At 41.5% G+C, this 17,068-nt stretch overlaps 2 protein-coding genes and 9 non-coding genes across 12 annotated transcripts in view; 1 reads left to right on the top strand and 10 right to left on the bottom strand.

Annotated features, from left to right (window-relative positions):
• CEP295 (centrosomal protein 295) overlaps positions 1–2,944 on the top strand; it is a 38,723-nt gene extending 35,779 nt beyond the window's left edge. The window contains exons 26-29 of the mRNA XM_030454648.1: positions 396–599; positions 1,122–1,230; positions 1,719–1,830; positions 2,646–2,944. Of these exons, the coding sequence (XP_030310508.1) occupies positions 396–599; positions 1,122–1,230; positions 1,719–1,830; positions 2,646–2,681 (461 nt within the window). The 3' untranslated portion in view covers positions 2,682–2,944. The remainder of the gene's footprint in view (positions 1–395; positions 600–1,121; positions 1,231–1,718; positions 1,831–2,645) is intronic.
• Positions 2,945–3,542: 598 nt separating this feature from the next.
• Positions 3,543–16,886, bottom strand: TAF1D (TATA-box binding protein associated factor, RNA polymerase I subunit D). Of its 2 annotated transcripts, XM_030469407.1 has the most exons (15): positions 16,710–16,886; positions 14,743–14,982; positions 14,174–14,636; positions 13,737–13,912; positions 12,382–12,436; positions 11,915–12,083; positions 10,171–10,216; positions 8,829–8,951; positions 8,518–8,565; positions 7,658–7,692; positions 7,050–7,121; positions 6,269–6,317; positions 5,347–5,416; positions 4,470–4,542; positions 3,543–3,793 (listed from the first exon to the last, which is right to left on the bottom strand). In XM_030469407.1, the coding sequence occupies exons 2-6, from the start codon at positions 14,967–14,969 to the stop codon at positions 11,955–11,957; spliced, it is 1,050 nt and encodes a 349-aa protein (XP_030325267.1). In that variant the 5' UTR covers positions 14,970–14,982; positions 16,710–16,886; the 3' UTR covers positions 3,543–3,793; positions 4,470–4,542; positions 5,347–5,416; positions 6,269–6,317; positions 7,050–7,121; positions 7,658–7,692; positions 8,518–8,565; positions 8,829–8,951; positions 10,171–10,216; positions 11,915–11,954. The 2 variants fall into 2 exon arrangements, with proteins under 2 accessions (XP_030325267.1, XP_030325268.1); XM_030469408.1 differs by lacking the exon at positions 16,710–16,886 and having other exon boundaries at positions 14,743–15,024.
• LOC115600494 lies at positions 4,296–4,425 on the bottom strand. The gene has a single exon (XR_003989018.1). It is a non-coding gene; the product is annotated as a small nucleolar RNA SNORA25 (small nucleolar RNA).
• On the bottom strand, positions 4,789–4,911 carry LOC115600496. The gene has a single exon (XR_003989020.1). It is a non-coding gene; the product is annotated as a small nucleolar RNA SNORA32 (small nucleolar RNA).
• On the bottom strand, positions 5,543–5,682 carry LOC115600491. Its single transcript, XR_003989016.1, has one exon. It is a non-coding gene; the product is annotated as a small nucleolar RNA SNORA8 (small nucleolar RNA).
• On the bottom strand, positions 6,372–6,502 carry LOC115600498. The gene has a single exon (XR_003989022.1). It is a non-coding gene; the product is annotated as a small nucleolar RNA SNORA18 (small nucleolar RNA).
• LOC115600489 lies at positions 7,440–7,512 on the bottom strand. Its single transcript, XR_003989014.1, has one exon. It is a non-coding gene; the product is annotated as a small nucleolar RNA Z40 (small nucleolar RNA).
• Positions 8,177–8,309, bottom strand: LOC115600495. The gene has a single exon (XR_003989019.1). It is a non-coding gene; the product is annotated as a small nucleolar RNA SNORA1 (small nucleolar RNA).
• On the bottom strand, positions 8,684–8,793 carry LOC115600492. Its single transcript, XR_003989017.1, has one exon. It is a non-coding gene; the product is annotated as a small nucleolar RNA SNORA8 (small nucleolar RNA).
• LOC115600501 lies at positions 9,059–9,187 on the bottom strand. The gene has a single exon (XR_003989025.1). It is a non-coding gene; the product is annotated as a small nucleolar RNA SNORA40 (small nucleolar RNA).
• Positions 10,352–10,421, bottom strand: LOC115600509. The gene has a single exon (XR_003989032.1). It is a non-coding gene; the product is annotated as a small nucleolar RNA SNORD5 (small nucleolar RNA).
• Positions 16,887–17,068: the final 182 nt, after the last annotated feature.

The raw sequence follows: 17,068 nt of genomic DNA, 5'->3' as shown, positions 1-17,068 counted from the left end.
TTCTTTCAGCCTTTCCTCAGGAGAGATTCTCCAATCCACCAGTCATCTTCATCACCCTCCCCTGCACTCTCTCCAGTAGTTCCCTCTCTCACTTGAACTGGGGAACCCAGAACTGGATGAAGTATTCCAGCTGTGATGTCACCAGGGCAGAGCAGAGGGGGTGAATGACCTCCCTTGACCTACTGCCTATACTCTTCTTTGTGGAACCCAGGGTTCTGTTGCCCTTCTTGGCAGTAAGGGCACACTCCTGGCTCATGGATAATTTATAAGCACTCCCAGCTCCTTCTCTGAACTGCTTTCCAGCAGGTCCACCCCTAATCTGTACTGGTGCTTGGGCTTCTTCCTTCCCAGAGGCAGGACCCAGAAGTGTTCAGACTTTTTATTTTCTTACACAGTGATGCTGCTGGAGTTTGCAGCTACTCCAGGAAGTCTGCAAGAATCTTTTTTGAAAAGAAAGAAGAACTTCATCCAGAAGTCTCTGAGAAGAGTAGAAGAAATAAAAAATAGAGAGAGGAAAAATGAAAAGCCAGAAGCCAGGCAGCTTCAAACAATAAAGTCTGAGAAGTTAAGCAGACAAAAGGAATCTTCAGTTATCTCTGGTAGGTTTATCCAGGGAGAAGGCATAGCATTAGGCATGCTTTTAGTTGCTGTTTTACATCCAAAGAATGGATTTCACATTTATTGCCTTTTTGCTGTTGTGGAGTGGGATATTCTTTGTTTTCTCAGGGATACAGGGAGGTTTTTTTTCCCTGCTGTCTGGCTACTTCTTGTTATAAAGTGCTTTTTCCATCTGCCCACACATTTGTAGTCATAAGGTGCCTCTGCAAATAATAGTTGCTTATTTTAAAGAAGAAAGGTGATGCATCTCTAATGTCTGTTAATGGGGAGCTGGAAGTTGGCTGTTGAGCAGCATAGCAGGCTTAAAGTACAGACATCACCTGAAAATGGGGAACTGTGAAAATTTATTTATTATGCAAGATGTCATCTCCACTGTGTCCATCCTGATGGCTTCTTGCCACTTAAAAATCTTTGAGAACCTATCATGCTTTTGAGTTGGCTTGGCTGGAGATTTAAATGTAATACATTTGGCTTTGTTTGTATTTTGTTGTTGTTGTTGTTAGGGAAGAAGAGTGCAGTTGCCCCGAAGTTGAAGAAAGTAGGAGAAGTACAAGTGTCTTCACCAGAGAACAGGAAGTCTGGAGAAACTGGAAGGCACCAGTGTGCTTCAAGGTATTGCATGAACACAAGTGGGACAAGTTTGGATTTAAAAAAAAACAGAGGTAGTTCATATGTGTCTTGTGAAAGCCACAGGGCTGTCAGAGCAGTCTGTGATCTTCCTGGGTTTCCCAACAAAACAATTTAAAGAGAGAAACCAAAGAGGTGCCTGTGGGGAATGCCCTTGCAGAGCTGGCAGTGGGGATGGCTGGCAAGCTGCTCACCTCATGGTACTGCAGCTGTGCCAGGGAATGCTTGGAACCAGGCTCAGATGAAAGCAGAGTTCACAGTTGCACTTGGGCCCTTACTAACTGTAACATGCAGCAAGCACAGCTCCTCAGCAGGTATTGGTTAGCTGCAGCCAAAGAGGAATTTAAAGTGATTTGAGATTACTTGAGAGCAGAATTAGGTTTTCCATTCTTCATTTCCAGTGAGACAGTATAAAGCTTCATAAATTTGACACTTTCTTCCTGACGTAATTTTTTTTACTACTGTTTTGACAGGCTTTATAATCAACCTGCAGAAGTAAAAGTAAGAAAGGAAAAGAAAACAAGGCAAGAAACTTCTGATAAAAACAGAGAAAAGGCTAAAGAGTTTCAAAAGGTAAGTCTGCCAGTGTCATCCTACCTGGATAGTTCTCATCCTTTCCCCAAGCTTCTAAGTAGATTGTTGTGGTGTTTGTGAAATTGGAAGAGAGACCATCAAACCAGGCTGGAGTTCCAGTGATGCTGCTGTTAAGAATTTCCATGTCAACATTTCATTCAGAGATGAAATTTTCTCTAAAAAGCAGGTCTGCCTCAGTCTGTTTTTGTGATGTGGCTGTGCAAAAATGGTTGTTGGGAGACTCCCAACTCTTACGTCTACTTGGCAAAGTAATGGTAGGGTCTAGTAGTCCAAATTTGACTGAATTTCCATTATAAGGCAATTTGGGGGGGTGTTCGCTTTGTTGGCTGCTTTAGGTCAAGGTTCTGCCTCAGTGAGCACACCTGAACTTACAAGTTTAAAGAATTCTGCCTGGGTTTCCTGCAGTTGCTCCAGGCTAGAGGGGTTGAACAGGAGGACTGGAGCTGTGAATTCCATCCCCTTGCTGGGCCTCTAATAACTGCAAGGAAGGAAATGCCTGATAATCCTGATGGGCCAAGACTGCTGCTGGGGGATTTAGCACTGACCACCTCCTTTCTTTTTTTTTGTGGTGAATTGCTGCTCCTGTTACCTTGTTTTAAAAGTTTCACAATTAACAAAAATTTAAGAGAAATAAGCCCATCATCCCCTGAAGTCTGAGGGTCTTTTGAGCACTAATTGACTCAGTGTGGAGACCTGCACTATCTGAAACTGATACTCAGCTGTTACCTGAATAGCACACCCCCCCCTCACTGTAGTTTGTGGTGTTACCACTTATGTTGCACTTCGGTGATTTCATGGTTTAGGAGAAACTACGAGCAAAGAAGCCTTGGAAAGCACCATGACTGGCAGAAACCCTTAACCAAACCAGTACTGTCCTGGTACAATCTAAGAGACTATGGACTAACCATTAATTTCATTGTGGAGCCACTGTGAAACCTCAGCTTTTAGCCACAAGTGTTAAGTACAATCCATGCTGTACTGTGATCACTACAGAAGCCTGACCATGGTTTGTATTGGGATCAAGCAGACTGACACTGGGAGCCTTCTGTGATGTGCATTGATGTTTTAAAGGGAGACACTAACTGTTGTAATATACATGTATAAAGCTTCCAAATAAATTTTTTAATCAAATCCTCAGGATGCAGATGTTTTTTTTCTGTAAAGCTGAATTCAAGATTACTGAGTGTGGATTCCTGCAGTCAAGAGGCAGGTACAGCTTAAAGGACCTTGTACTGTTATATCCAAGTTTCTTGAGCTAAGTAGTTACAGCATCAGGACAGGACAAATTCAAAACTTGCTATAAACTGAAATAGTCCTGCTGCTCCACCCACTGATAACCAAATTCATTGCATCTGGTCACATTTAAAAGGTAGTGAAGTTGCAGTTTGTTTTTGAGCAGTTAACTGTGTGGACTTGTTGGGGGTTTGTGGTGTAGCTGATGTACTGCAGAACTAAAGCACTGTTACCCGCCCTCTCACTTGAGACCATAAGCCCCAAGCAGGTTGTCATTCTACAGGGAACAGCAGTTGGGAGACCTTCTACCCCGCAGAGCTGAGAGGTGTGGTACGGTGCAGTCTCCTATCCCTCACCCAAAGAGACACCAGGCCTACACCTGGGTTTGCTGGTAGCACAGGTGCTCATCAGCCATAATCCTCTCTCTGCTGTGTCTGCTTGCAGTGTAACATGAGGAGAGAAAGCCAGGCTGCAGCTTTCAGACATCCATTTTATTTAAAGGTGGTGACATTCTGGACAGAATGAATACTGCTCCAGAGCTTTAGTACAATTGAGTTCAGTGACAGGCAAGTGAGGAAACAAGAGCTGACAGAGGGTGTTATAGTACTGTTATACACAGTAAGGGAAGGTTAATTCTATTGCAGTTAACACCAGATAGGGTTCTTCCTGTGATTAAGAGCTGTGCTTCCCTGCAGCAGCTTCACAGCAACATCACCAGGACCTGAAAATAAAAAAATCACCTGTTAGTACTTTGACTAAAGAAAAAAATCCATGTGAACTCATCTTCTTTAAAATCTTCATGCTTAGCATAACATGGCTTCCTCTAGACTTAACGTTTCAGGACATGGTGTTGATATAAAAGCAGTAACACAGGGAATGTGTACATAACCCTTAGTAAGATGTCAAGCATAATGCCATCTCTGTTTTCTCCAACTCCTCAGTGTCTACAGAATTCCCATCCTCCACTGACTCCAGGATTAGTAAGACATCTCAGCAGCTTTAGGAATGCATCATATTGTCAAAGGAAGCAGCACAGAAGTCACAGTGTTACAAGTGGGTCTCCTGCCACCACTCCTTCAGCCAGTTCTCCAGTGCACATGCTGTGGCTGTCTACTGACTGATTTCAGGACAAAGCTGAGCAGCCTCTTCCCTACATCAGCATCTCAAAAAACTTGAGGGCAGTAGATAAAACATCCTTTTTCAGTCCAAGAGGCTGTGTAAGGTTTATCTCCTCATTAATAGACCATAGCACACACCGAGTGTCCACAGCATCCTGCAGAGGATTTCACTATGCGGTCACCGCGTTAAGAGCCGCTGGTGTTTCAGCCACACGAGCCCTCTTTGAAGTGACCTTGACATTTCTTTTTAGTAGCAGCAATTCTGCCAAGCACTCTTACCTTCAAACTCACTGTGGTAGCACACAAGTGGTGATGTTCACCCCTCTGACAGGCAGTGACTTGGTGGCAGACACTTTGGGTTAAAGAGATTGGTCAGTGTCAGTGAAGAGTTACAGCAAACTGAAGGGGGATGTGAACTGCGTGGAGCAGCTTTTTGTCCCCCCCCTTCTCCCTCTGTGTGCATGACAATCATCCTCTCAACAGCACCTTCTGGAGTCCAAGATTCAAATGTTCTAATTGGAACTTGTATTTTTTCATGTGCCCAAGCATACAGCATGCCTACACCCCAGCAGGGAGCACTGTCTGACCAACACTAAAGCTTTATTCCCAACAGACTTCATGCCACATCATGCAGCAATTCCAGAGTCTGATGGACTTGTTTTATGGTCATGTCCACAGCTCACCAGAAACAGCAACATCCTAGCAGCCTTGGTAATGACCACGTAACTTTCCTCTCACTGCTGTTAACAACTTAAAACAGGGACTGCAATCACTATTCCATTTATCCTTTCTTTGTGAAGGACCAATCATGCCAACATGTAAGCCAAGCAGTGTGTACCAACAAGCCTGAATATGTTACACGCTCCCAGAACAATTCCCCACAACCAACAGCAGTGTAATTCAGCAACTAGTACTACAGATTGCTGCAACATCTGTTCAAGTATATGTATATATACACACACAGATTAAAAACCTGCTCAGACACTGCCAAAATCAGGGGCAATTGCTGCCCAGCAACCTCTGCTCCTAGACAGCCATTTCTCCACTCTTCAAATGCAGAAGCTCACTGAAGCACCAATGTTGTGCTCAGATCAACACACAAACTTCTGTGAAATTGCATGAAGTGTTCTGACCTGACAGGTATCTCAGTGCTTACCTGTCAAACAGGTTATCTTCCACAGCCAATCCTTTAAACACAGCTTAATTCAGGTACCTCAAAGTACCTGCTGAAAAAATAAAGAAAATAAAAAAAACTTGAAAGCTCTTGCCAAGTTGCAGAGGCCAGTGTCTGTACCTCACACTGGGACATGAAAGCAGCAAGCAAGTACACTCAGTTCCCTGAAGAGGACAAAGCCTGTACCAGCAAAAATACCAGGTTTCACAGACACCACAGAACGAAAACCAACGATGCCAACTGCTGAAACTCCTCTAGCACTGTTTTTTGAACACCCCATCAGGAGAATGCTGCTGGGTGCAGATACCATACAGTGCAACAGCTGCAGCAGTTCCTCACCCACAACTGCTCATATTTCAGCATTCAAGGTTTCTGTATGTACCACACAGTGTCTACTGGAGACTGTGAGTCTCACCCAATAAGAACAGTAACTTCAAAACTTAATACTTTTTATATGTTCCTACCATGAAAGATTTTACACTTCTTCAGGAGGATTTTGCTTTTCTTTAAGCTCTGTATATTCCACAACACAGAAGCCAGGAATACTGGCTGAGCTGCTCAGAGATTAAGTCTCTAAAACTCCTAAGATACAACCCCAGTATTGCTGCTCAGGATGAGAATATCAAGTATCAACTTGACACACAAGAAAAATGCAGCATGAATGTTTATGAAGTCACCACAGTGCTGCCTCTTCTTACCTATAGTCACTAAACCAAGAATCACCACTTCTTCATGATCAAAGGTGAAATAAATTGCATCAAGCATTCCAGAAAAGTCAAACCACAATAACAGTACTTGAAATCAGGTACTACACAAAAACCTGGCTGAGTTATTTTGGCCCATACAATTCAGTATTTTAATTACACTTGGAAGTCCCAGAACACAACCATCTCTTGCTTCTTACCAAGCTTTTCCACTTGAATCACTTTTTCATTTGTATCGTAAGTCAGTACCTAAAGGAGAAGATCATGTATTATTACAGTTCCTAGAGTGATATATCTGTAGAAATTTGTCTTGCAGTTTTATCCCACAGAGCTAACAGGTAGTTCAGTGGGTAAAGTGAGACCACAAGTTTATTCTGTGAGGCGTTTCCAACGACAGAACCTACAGAGGAGATCCTATCGGGATAGACCTCAGCACTTCTGGTACTATAAATTAACAGAAAAGATAAAAAAAGATCCAAATCAAGCAGACTGGAAAGGTATCTCAAGCATCCTACCAAATGTCTTAAACTTGTTTCGTTACTTGTAGGAAAAGGTAAATGATACACTAACAACTGGGAAAAATGAAGTAACTCCTTCAATATTAGTGACAGATTTAGGGTTAAAGTTAACACTACCCAAAAAGCAAACAAAGGGAATTAAATACAAAAGTCCAGTCAAACAGAATCCTCCCTGTAACTTTCCTGCTAAGTGTTAGCTTACTTCTACAAGTAGAACAACCAGTTTAAGCAGTTAAGCTGATGACCTTTTAGACTGAGAAACTTGTAGTCATTCTTTGTGGACAAATCCAAATTAAGCTTAACAGACAACTAATACTACATTAAAATGTAGTAAAATAGTATTGATAAGGCCCTGAAATGCTTCACAAGTCAATAAGCTTGATCTGATACAGACTTACAGCCACTGAAAATCACAGCCCTCCAACCATTCAAGAATATGCAGAACTTCTGATGTTGTACTAACCTAGGAAGGACTTTACATCTCCCTGAAATGGCGTCCTGCATTTCTTCTCCCACTTCTCTAATCCCGTACTACCTGAAAAAGCAAGATCATTGTCATTTTACAAACCAAGATGTATGTGCATACAAACCACCAAAACCTAGAGCAGTACTTAACACTCATTCCTATCCACTGTAAGCATTTCTGACAGCCTCTCCTGGAATCACACACAAAACTACTATACATATTTTCCTACTTCATTTGACAGTTCTTAGTTTGTTCAAATTTAATAAATCCATTTATTTCTATAAGAAAGTCACACACATTTTTCTCACGGACACAAAATGCTGCATATTCAGTACTAAAAATGGATGCCCAGATAAAAGTGACATGAAAAGGACACTCCTGTAACAGCTTTGTTCAGAAAGGCTGTTCTCACTCACTCTCTTCAGAGCAGTTGAACATTTTGCCAATCATCACAACAATTTTCAAGTTTGGGGAAAATAAGCTCTTCTGTTTTCTAAAGCAATGCTGCAATTCTCCATTAAAAAAACAACAATATAACCAGCTCACTAAGTTAAACCTGCAAGAGGCAAGTGTTAAAAACAAACCAGTCTGTCACACTAACTTACCAAGATGCTAGTTCAGAGTGGACCATGCAGACTTCCTGAAACGACATACATTGTTGCATTGTGACTAACAGTTGTGTCTTCAGTATTTTAGTAATTAAGACTTAATCAGTCTTAAGAAGCAGGCACTGTAATCCAGTTACCCCATCTGAATGCTAAAAATGCCCCCAAAACTAAGCATTTAATTTCAAATCTGAGCCATGGCCCCCTCTACCATGCAATTATCAACAAGATTTATTTGCAGTTTAAGAAACTGCAGGACTATGGCACTGAGGGTACAAATAAAGGAGTTAACCAAGTTAGCTGGTACTCTGATGTAAATAAAACACATATAAGAACACTTTTAAGACAATTTACACACATGCTCTAATAATCCACTGCATGTATTTTACCTCTAGCTGCTGACACTGCTTCCTTTAGTAGTCAGGATGCAGAATTAAAAAAAATTCAAACAAACTAATCCTTAGGATTTTACCTTAGCCTCATTTTGAACTGTGTTTACATAACTATCCCACTAAGTAAACCTGTTACAGGTCTCATTGTCACCACTGCAATTAATTGTACAGTGAGGAAAGCACAACCTGTTACTCTTCTAGCCACATTATTCAATTTAGACACAGAGTGAGTTGTGTGTCTCTGCTGAATAATAATGGCATAACAATGAACTCTTCACACTGCCTGCAGAACAGCTTCTGGTCTGGAAGCCCAGGAAGTTGAAGAAACTTGTCACTAATTGCTGACTGGATTTGTGTTTCAAAATAAAATACTGCTTCATTGTAAAAAGGCAAGCAAAAAGCCAACACTTTTATATCCTCATTCAGTTACCTCTGCCTACGAAAACCAACTATTTCCTCAATACTTACCCTGAAGCAGAGGCTTTTCACAGTGTTCCAGACATCAAAGGAATGGCCCTTTAAGAAGAAATATTTTAGGATAAAGTTGGAGATTTTAAGGATTCTTTTATCCCATAACAGTTTAACAGTTCTTCAGTGTTGTATTTGACAAGCTTCCTATTAAAAAACTTCATCCAATTGTTTCAGCAGCGATACCAAGTTTAACCAGCACATCTGCATGAAAACCAACAATGCCAGCTGCTGAAATTACTGCAGCACTGCTTTTTGTTTTAAGAAATCAATACTCCTGTGCTGAAGCCCAGAACATACAGAGAGCTTACCTTGTTCACTAGCATGCACAGATCTAACAGATTTGTACATCAGGAGGCCAGCAAGTTAAGAAGTCTAGAAGACTATAACTGCTCACTGCTGCAGAGCTGAGAGCTGGTGTGTTCATCTGCAGCCTGGAAAGAAAAAGATGCAGCTGAACTACACTTCTGCAAGTCTGGAACATGAAAGTCATGCCCTAGATTTGTCAGTATTTGAATGAACTGGTTTTAGTACATGTGATATTGTCCCTTCATATAAGTAACACAACTAATATGTTCATCAGCTGTGGGTTGCAAAAGAAGGGTTTTTTTCTAAGCACCAGGTTCCAGGTTTTTTGTCTACAGCAACAGACAAAAACTGAACACGTGCTGGAACAGGTTGAATGCATCATGTTTCTTTTTCCCAATTATTTCTGAAATAATTTGAAGCTATTGCTCAGCTTACTATGTACTTACCATTAATAAGTCCCACCTTCCAGTGCTATGCTTTCTATTTTTAGAGACAGGTGTAGTTTGAACTAAGGTGACTGTGGCAAGGACTTCAGTATCAGCTATGCTGACATAAGAACCATTTATGCTGTGTCAAACCAGCATGCTACCTAGTGAAGTACCCCTCCTGCAGCAGTGGCCAAGTAAGGTGCTCTGTTCCTGTCCTTCCAAGTATGTTCTGGAAAGTTACTTGCCCAGCTTTAAACTTAGGGCTTCCCACACTTAAAGACATTTCCCTGTCCAGTAATCCTACATGGCACCTTCCATGCCACTTCCAGGACTCTCCTGAAGCTACACAAACTTGGAAACATCCTGCAGTGAGAAGTTTCACAGCTTTAGCAATAGATAGAGACCACCATTTTCTGTGCTGTCCCTCTTGCTTGCATGAGACATCCATTAAGATGAAAGTTTCCCAGAGGGGAGTGATCACAACCTGTAGGTTACACCCCAGGGAACTGCAAATGCAGGGGGGGTACTACTCCTGAAGTGTACAGGAATTCTCCAGCATCTGCAGCAGGTAAGACCCCAGGTAGAGTCCAAACCAAGTCAGATAGATTGAGCTGCCCTGAAGCACTAAAGACAAAGTATTTCTATATATAACTTATATCAAAGCCTGCATGTAATACAGAGGTATTCAAGAACTCAAAAGTTCTAGTTTTCACTGAAGCAGAAGCTACAGGCTCCAATTTTAGATAAACTGAAAGAGATTTTGCACTGAAATACCATGAAAGCATCAGGCAGAAGTTGCACAGCTGCCACACATTAATATATTCACTTGAATTATGGAATACTTTTTTTTTCAAAACACTGTCAAGTAAAGCAAAAAAGCTCTCTGAACAGAACTGAAAACCAAACAAAAGCTTACCTTTTACATCAAGAAAACTGAGCATTCATCTTCCAAAACCAACAAACTAGAAGAAAAAAGCAAATGAGTAAAAACTATCAGAAATGGTCAAAAACCTGAAGAGTCCTGAAGCTGAAAGCTAGGTTTCTGCTATCAATTTAAAATCTTTAGTAAGTTTGATTTTAATGTGTACTTATCCAGTTCTAATCAGAATTGCAATTTAGTTAATTTGAGTCACTCAGCAGCTGAACAGAAAAATTCATCACATGAGCTGCAGAATGAGAAGCACACCACATCCCACCCCTTTGCCTTACCAAGCAAGGCCCCACTCCTAGATCCAGGATGAGTCTTTGAAGCCACAGAGTTGGTTATAACCAATAGGTTTGGACCAATGTTAGAGGTGATCTTCAATTACTGAAGAGTAACTTCTGCAGTGTTACTCCTCAGAGCTCCCCAGCTGAAACTGGGAAACCTCAAACAACTTGCCAAAGATTTGAGACCTTAATTCAAGCACATAATTAATGCAACTTCACCTGCTCTCATTATACCTACCACCTATTGTGATTCTCCTCAGATTGTCAATAATTTTGGAGGAAATTAACCCAGTAGATACTGTGTCTTTTTGCAACAGCATCCCTGTTCAGCACAGGCTGCTTTTACCTGTCTAACTGGTGTTTGTTTCTGACAGAGATTTATTCTGGGGGGCTATTTCAGTGAGGCAGATCACAGTTCATTTATATCTTGTTGATTCACAGGTAAATTTCTCAAACAATTTTATTTCTACTGCTACCATGACAGCCTCAATCTAGGAGTCAGCTGCATTCAGACTATTTCTAAACATTGTCTAGTAATGTTTCCAACTCTCTGAAACAGGTTTGAGAAAAGTATTTGCAACTGGGATAGTTAAATTCTGTCATAATAAAGAGCATGTATCTTCTGCTTAGTCACATTCACATCAGACCCCATTGTGAACAGAGGAAGGCAAGAGGGGGAAAATTTTTTAATCTCAGATTCACTACTCTGCTACAGGTTTAAGATAAACTTCAGATTATTGTACTTGACTGGGGAGTAGAGCATTCTATCAAAAGTTATGTTGCATGGAACAGACAACCCAAATCATACCAACTGATTTTATCATTCAAATGCATTAACCATATGTTGCCAAAATTCTGGTCAAAGCTGACTGATTACTTTTATATTTTTACTGATTTGCATTAAGCTTCAATTCTGTCTTCATCTCAGCTCTCCAAGTACTTTAATGCATAATGTGCATTTCTGTAAGATACAGAGAAACAATCCCTCAAGTACCACTCATGAAACAGCCAGCTAAGAAAGAGAAAGGCATCTGAATTTCTTTTGGTAAAATGAACACATAAATGTATGTGTGCAAATGCATACACTTTTTATATTATGCTGCTGTCACCTTACAATATTTGGAAATTGTTTTCCTACTTCTGATTATATAAATTCTGTGATCTGTTAGTTAACAGAAATCAAGTTGCAGAACCTGGGCATTTCAGCCAGAGCATCAGCCATTGAATCAAGGATATGAACACTTTATACCGGATGGCACAGCAGACACTCAAAAGCTAGAGCAAAAGAGACACATATGCTTGTTTTGTAACCATGTACAACACAAACCAAACACCCTCACCCCAGGCCAAGCCTGGCTGGGTTGCTTGGCTGACAGCTCAACATTGACTTTGGACTCATGTTTTAAACCAGGTGGGCCATGAAAAGGTATCTCGAGAGTGACCACTCTCACCTTGGTAGCTTTCTGTTGCTACAGTGAACTATGCAGAATTTCAGTTATCAGCAGCACAGTCCTCCTCATCCTCTATTTCAATCACTTCAGTTACTTTTGCATGTTTTGTTCCTGGCTTTGATTTTTTCTTACTGGGAATTTTGCTGCTTAAAATGAAAGAGCTGTTCTCCTAAGAAAAAAAAGATACAAGTATTAACAAGACTACATTTGAGATATTTAAGAGTTCAGATTTTGGCAGTAGCTTTGCAAACTTTAGGAACTCTTCAGAGAAGACCAGAATTCCTATACATTCCAGCATTATTTGAAAGAGAAGATCAACAACCTTCTGTGTTACAAATCAGGATTCACAGGTGTCCCACCATTAACTCTGTATCAAAGATCAAGAATTAAGTACTCAAAACATTATCTACTCATTATTTAACCTTAGAAGAGAAAGGTTAGAGTTTGAGTTTAGAACAAATACTCACCACTACTCTGGCATCAAAGTCATCTTCATTATCAGAATTCACACTGTCATCATCACTGAAATACAGAACATTCAAATAAAGTGTTTTAAGGAATTTTTAAAGCACTCTGTACTTCTAAAGTAGCCTAAAATGCATGAACTATTATTTTCCTATCACAACCCCTTGTTTCTCTTTATGTGTATAGAAGTGCTATAAGCTTGTAGGTGTAATAAAATACTAGAGGTTGTTCACAAATCATGTTTCTGACAGCAGAATTACATCCTAACCACACTGACAAGATGAAAGCAGTGCTTAACAGCAGAACAAAGATTCAGCACTAGATAGTGACATTTAAAATTACACTGACAAATAACCTAGAAAGTCAGAAAGTTAAAACCAAAACAGAATACAACCAAGAAAGTAAGAGTTCCTGCCTTAGCTAGCAGGAACGCACACTTGTCTTCCTGGTATTACAGCTGGGAATTATCTCCATAGTGCCATGGAACACAAGGCATCCACAGTCATCCACAGGTTTTTCTCTCGAGAAAGAACTCCCCCAGAATGAAATGAAGCCATTTTTACTGCTATGGTTTCAACAAACAGCACCAGGAGAACTGGTTCCAAAACCTATAGCCTTCTAGTACTAGCTCTTGTTTCATATAGAGAACTGAGTGTCTGGATGAGCTCGCTGTAGCATTTATGCTACAGAACTTAATTTCTTCTGCTGTTCTGTAAGAGAACAAACTAGTTGTTACTCATTTTACAGGCTCATATTAATGCTTCAACTCGCATAAACTAGCCAAGGAAGTAATTAATTACTGGAGATAGCAATAGCTGAAAGACAGCTCTGAAACTTTACGCTCTTTTTTAGGTTAATTTTAAGATGCTGAGTAAATTTACAGCATCAAATATACTGATACCTTTAGCCAGGCAACACAGATCACCATTTGAAACAGACTTTGTATTAAAAATATTCTGTGAGAACTTCCAAGTCACATTTACAACCAAAAAAACCAATGGCCAAGTGTTTTGTTCACAAATTAAACAATGCTTTCAGATATTCCAATGCTGATATAGACTAAAAGGACAGCACAGGAACTGAACTCCATATACTGACAACTGACACAAAACTACATGCTACTACAAGCACTGGTGCTACCTCCTGCAAGAGCAGATGTGTGGCTGGGACAGAGCTTTCCTCACAGCAGCCTGCGTGGTGCTGTGCTTTGGATTTGCCACTAAAGCAGTGCAAACAGGCTGAGGGCAACCACGAGCTGACTGTCTTTGGTGGGGTGTGTGTCACACACCTACCTGCATACACACATTTATATTTGTTAAGAACAAAAAAGCACCTGAAAAGATAAAGATGAACTTACTTTGTCTCCTGGATGGGGGAAATGGGGCCTTCATCATCTAAATATTTGTGTTTCCGTACTGCCAGACATTCTCTTTCTAAATCTTCACTAGCCTGGAGGGCTTTCAAAGCTTTTTTAAGGTGTTCTTCATATTTCAGAACTTCAATGTACTGGAAGTATCCCTTTGCAGCTGCTTGCTAAAGAAAAATGTATCAGGTGAGATCTTAAAAATACCACTATAAAGCATTTATACTATCAACAAAATTTTGGTATCAAACTGACACTTGTGTTTTAGCTCTGTTTGTCTTAAATGTAACAATATCAAGTGTCCCGTTTAACAGAACTGAAAACTGTTTCATTGTTTAATTGTAGCACATCAAGTAGAAGCACAACACAACCAATTTAAAGTCACTCTTTTGCTATATAAATACATTTACTGCACAAAACAGAGGTCTAACCTCATAGCCAAGAACCATCTTTAAGGGAATATGTTTCTTCCCATAATGCTGTTCAACAAAAGGGAACTGAAAACCTCTGTCTTGAAGCCTTCTCTTCCGCTCTTGAGGAGAGGCTGTCAGTGGTGGCCTCCCTATAGGCATCCCTGTGCTCTCATACTTTTTCTTCTTCTTCTTCTTGCGTGAGCTTTCCTTGTATTTTCGGTGTGCAGCAGCCTTGAACTTCTTTCCCCTGAAGTGATAGGCAAAAATGGCTTTCAAATTAAGTTTTGACTTCTGCTTCCCAGAAGTTTCAGATGATTTTACTGCACTTTGAGGGGACAAGGAAGAATCTGAAGAGCTGTCATTGTCAGGCCCTCCTGAAGCAGATTCAGCTTGTTGCCTTGAAGATTGAAATCTTTTTTGCTCTGAAGGTTCAATGGAGCACTTGGGATGGTATTCACTGCCACCAGCAGCAGTGAGATCACTGAAAAAGGAAAAAAAAATCATTTACTTTCAAAGGAATGTATATTTTTTGACATATAATCTATGTTCTTCACAGGAAAAATTCTAAATTAGAAATAAAAACTCACATTTCTGAATCACTGGTGTCCAGTATAATCTCAGCTGAAGCAGCTGCTGGTTGATGTATACTGTTATGCTCATCTGAAGACTCCTCAGGAGCAGCACTCTTCTGCCTTGAACAGGAACTCTCCATTTGTCTATGAACCTTATCTAGTTCTTTCTGCTGGCTCCAGATCAGCTCTTGGGCCTCAGTGTAATCAGAATCAGAAGCCTCGGATTCATCTGTATCACTCATGTTTCAGCTTACCCTAAAAATCAATGAGAATTCAAGAAAATTCTACGTCAGTCGGGTAACAAACCACTCCACTTAACAGGGTGAATTCCGAAGGAAGAACCTGAGCAAACCTCAACATGTATTTTTCCTGAGAACCACAAGCCAATGTATTTAACCTGCAGAGTCACAGTTAAGTTGTGCCACTCTGGATATTCATGTTTTTACAGTTCTTTTGCTCTAACTCCTGCTCAAAGAAAGAGTAACTTCAGAATTATATCAATTTTTTCAGAAACTTGTAGAGGTGAATTCTAAATGTTTTAACCCTTTCATCTCCCCCTAAATAACCACACACACACATGTAAGCAAACAGTTATAAAATGGTCACTTCACTCTGGCTTAAAACCTTCACAAACCAATGCAAGGCAGTGCCACCATCAGAAGGAAAGACACCTTCCCTGGTTTTTTTGTTAGCTACATGATATCTAAAGCTTCTTTGTCTAGCAATATTCCAAACTTTTGTCCACTCATCAAGCCACAAAGAGATGAGCCCCACAAAATGGTAATTTTCAGCTGAATCTTCAAAACTCCTTAATCTACCAAGTCAGCTCTCAAGTCTATGCAAGAGAGACTGAAACACAAAACAATCTGTTCTTCCCATGTAAATACCTTGAATTATTCTTCTTGCTTATTAGCTCATTTACTAGACCGGTACATTTGTAACTTTGTGATTTTATTGTGCTTTTTACAGTTCCACAGGCCCATTATCATACCCATTAATGTTTTAACTGTAATTACATACAATTTAGCATCTGAATACACTATGCCAGAGCTCATTTAATGTCCTCAGATAACCTGCTACTGTCTGGGTAACAGCCTCACGTTGCAGAATACAAATTACTGCAGATTCAGGAAGAACACTTCAAAATAGCATACAAGACAAACCCATAGGATAGCAAATGACTAAGTCTGAAAATGGAGTAGATGGCTGTAGACTAGCAGTAAAGAATAGCAGGCCAGAACAAATGGCTGCAGAACATGCACAGCCATGACTGCTCACTATATAAATTCCTATCGCCCCTCTCACCCACACAGCTACAGACACCTCTAAATTATTTTCAGAAAAAAGGGAACACAAAGATCACAAATGTGCAAATGTGCTGCAGCCTTACATCAGAGACTGAATTTTGTACATTAAAATTATTTTTTGCATCATCTAACCATTCAGGGCAGAGCCCACCCTGCTTTATTTTCCAAAATTACTTCATTCCAATACTGCATTAAACGCAGGCTTAGAAATAAACTAGAGCTTAAACTCTCCCCAGTGCACCTCAAATAGCAGTGCTGGGCCCGAATCCGCCCTTCACTGTGAGGGAAGGGGTATCTGACACCAACCCGCACCTAATCCTTGGACCAGCTGTGGACACAGGACCTGAGGCGGAGGCCCCCGCGGACCGGGAGGTCCTGACGTGCCCGAGAGGCAGAGATAACCCAGCTCTGCAGCTCAGCACCACGCACCGCGGGCACTGCAGCTCTATTCTGAACAGCTCGCACACGGCGCAGACCCCTTAGGGAACTAAAAACAACCCACATGTAACCGGGTGATTATTTCACACGAACGCCTCAGTACTTCGCCTTTACCTCAGGTCGAATGGCGCCGGGCACACGGCCCCCGACCCTGCCCCCCCCGCCAAGCTCGTCTCTCAGCAGCACCGGGGGCGCCGCCGCGGAAAACAGAAGTGTACGTGAGCACCGGCACGTTACCTCATGGTGGGAACACCCCCCCAGCAAAGGCTGGCCCGGCCTGTCCCTGACCTGCCCCGGGCCCTTCCCCGCAGACGGGTTCCCCAGAGGAGGCTCTTAGGGAGTGGTCACGACTCGATACCCCACACACCTCTCCCCTCTCCCCCAGGTCCCTCGCTCCCAGGGCCGCGGATGGCAGCGGATGGCAGCGGATGGCAGCGGATGGCAGCGGATGGCAGCGGATGGCAGCGGATGGCAGCGGATGGCAGCGGATGGCAGCGGATGGCAGCGGACGCCAAGCGCAGACTCACCCGCTCGCCTCACCCAAAAGACTCGAAATGGCCGCCCCAGCGCTTAAATAGCGCCCGGCGCTCGCGAGA

This window comes from Calypte anna, chromosome 1, assembly GCF_003957555.1.
Source record: "Calypte anna isolate BGI_N300 chromosome 1, bCalAnn1_v1.p, whole genome shotgun sequence".
Classification (NCBI taxonomy): Eukaryota; Metazoa; Chordata; class Aves; order Apodiformes; family Trochilidae; genus Calypte; species Calypte anna.
This window is presented reverse-complemented; position numbering and strand designations above follow the sequence as displayed.

Excerpts from the sequence above, each read along its gene's own strand:
- TAF1D (XM_030469407.1), bottom strand. The coding sequence starts at position 14,969 with ATGAGTGATACAGATGAATCCGAGGCTTCTGATTCTGATTACACTGAG. Across the intron at positions 13,913-14,173 it reads AGATGGTTCTTGGCTATGAG|CAAGCAGCTGCAAAGGGATA; the intron begins GTTAGACCTCTG and ends ATTTTTCTTTAG. Across the intron at positions 12,084-12,381 it reads ACTTTGATGCCAGAGTAGTG|GAGAACAGCTCTTTCATTTT; the intron begins GTGAGTATTTGT and ends TTTTTTTCTTAG.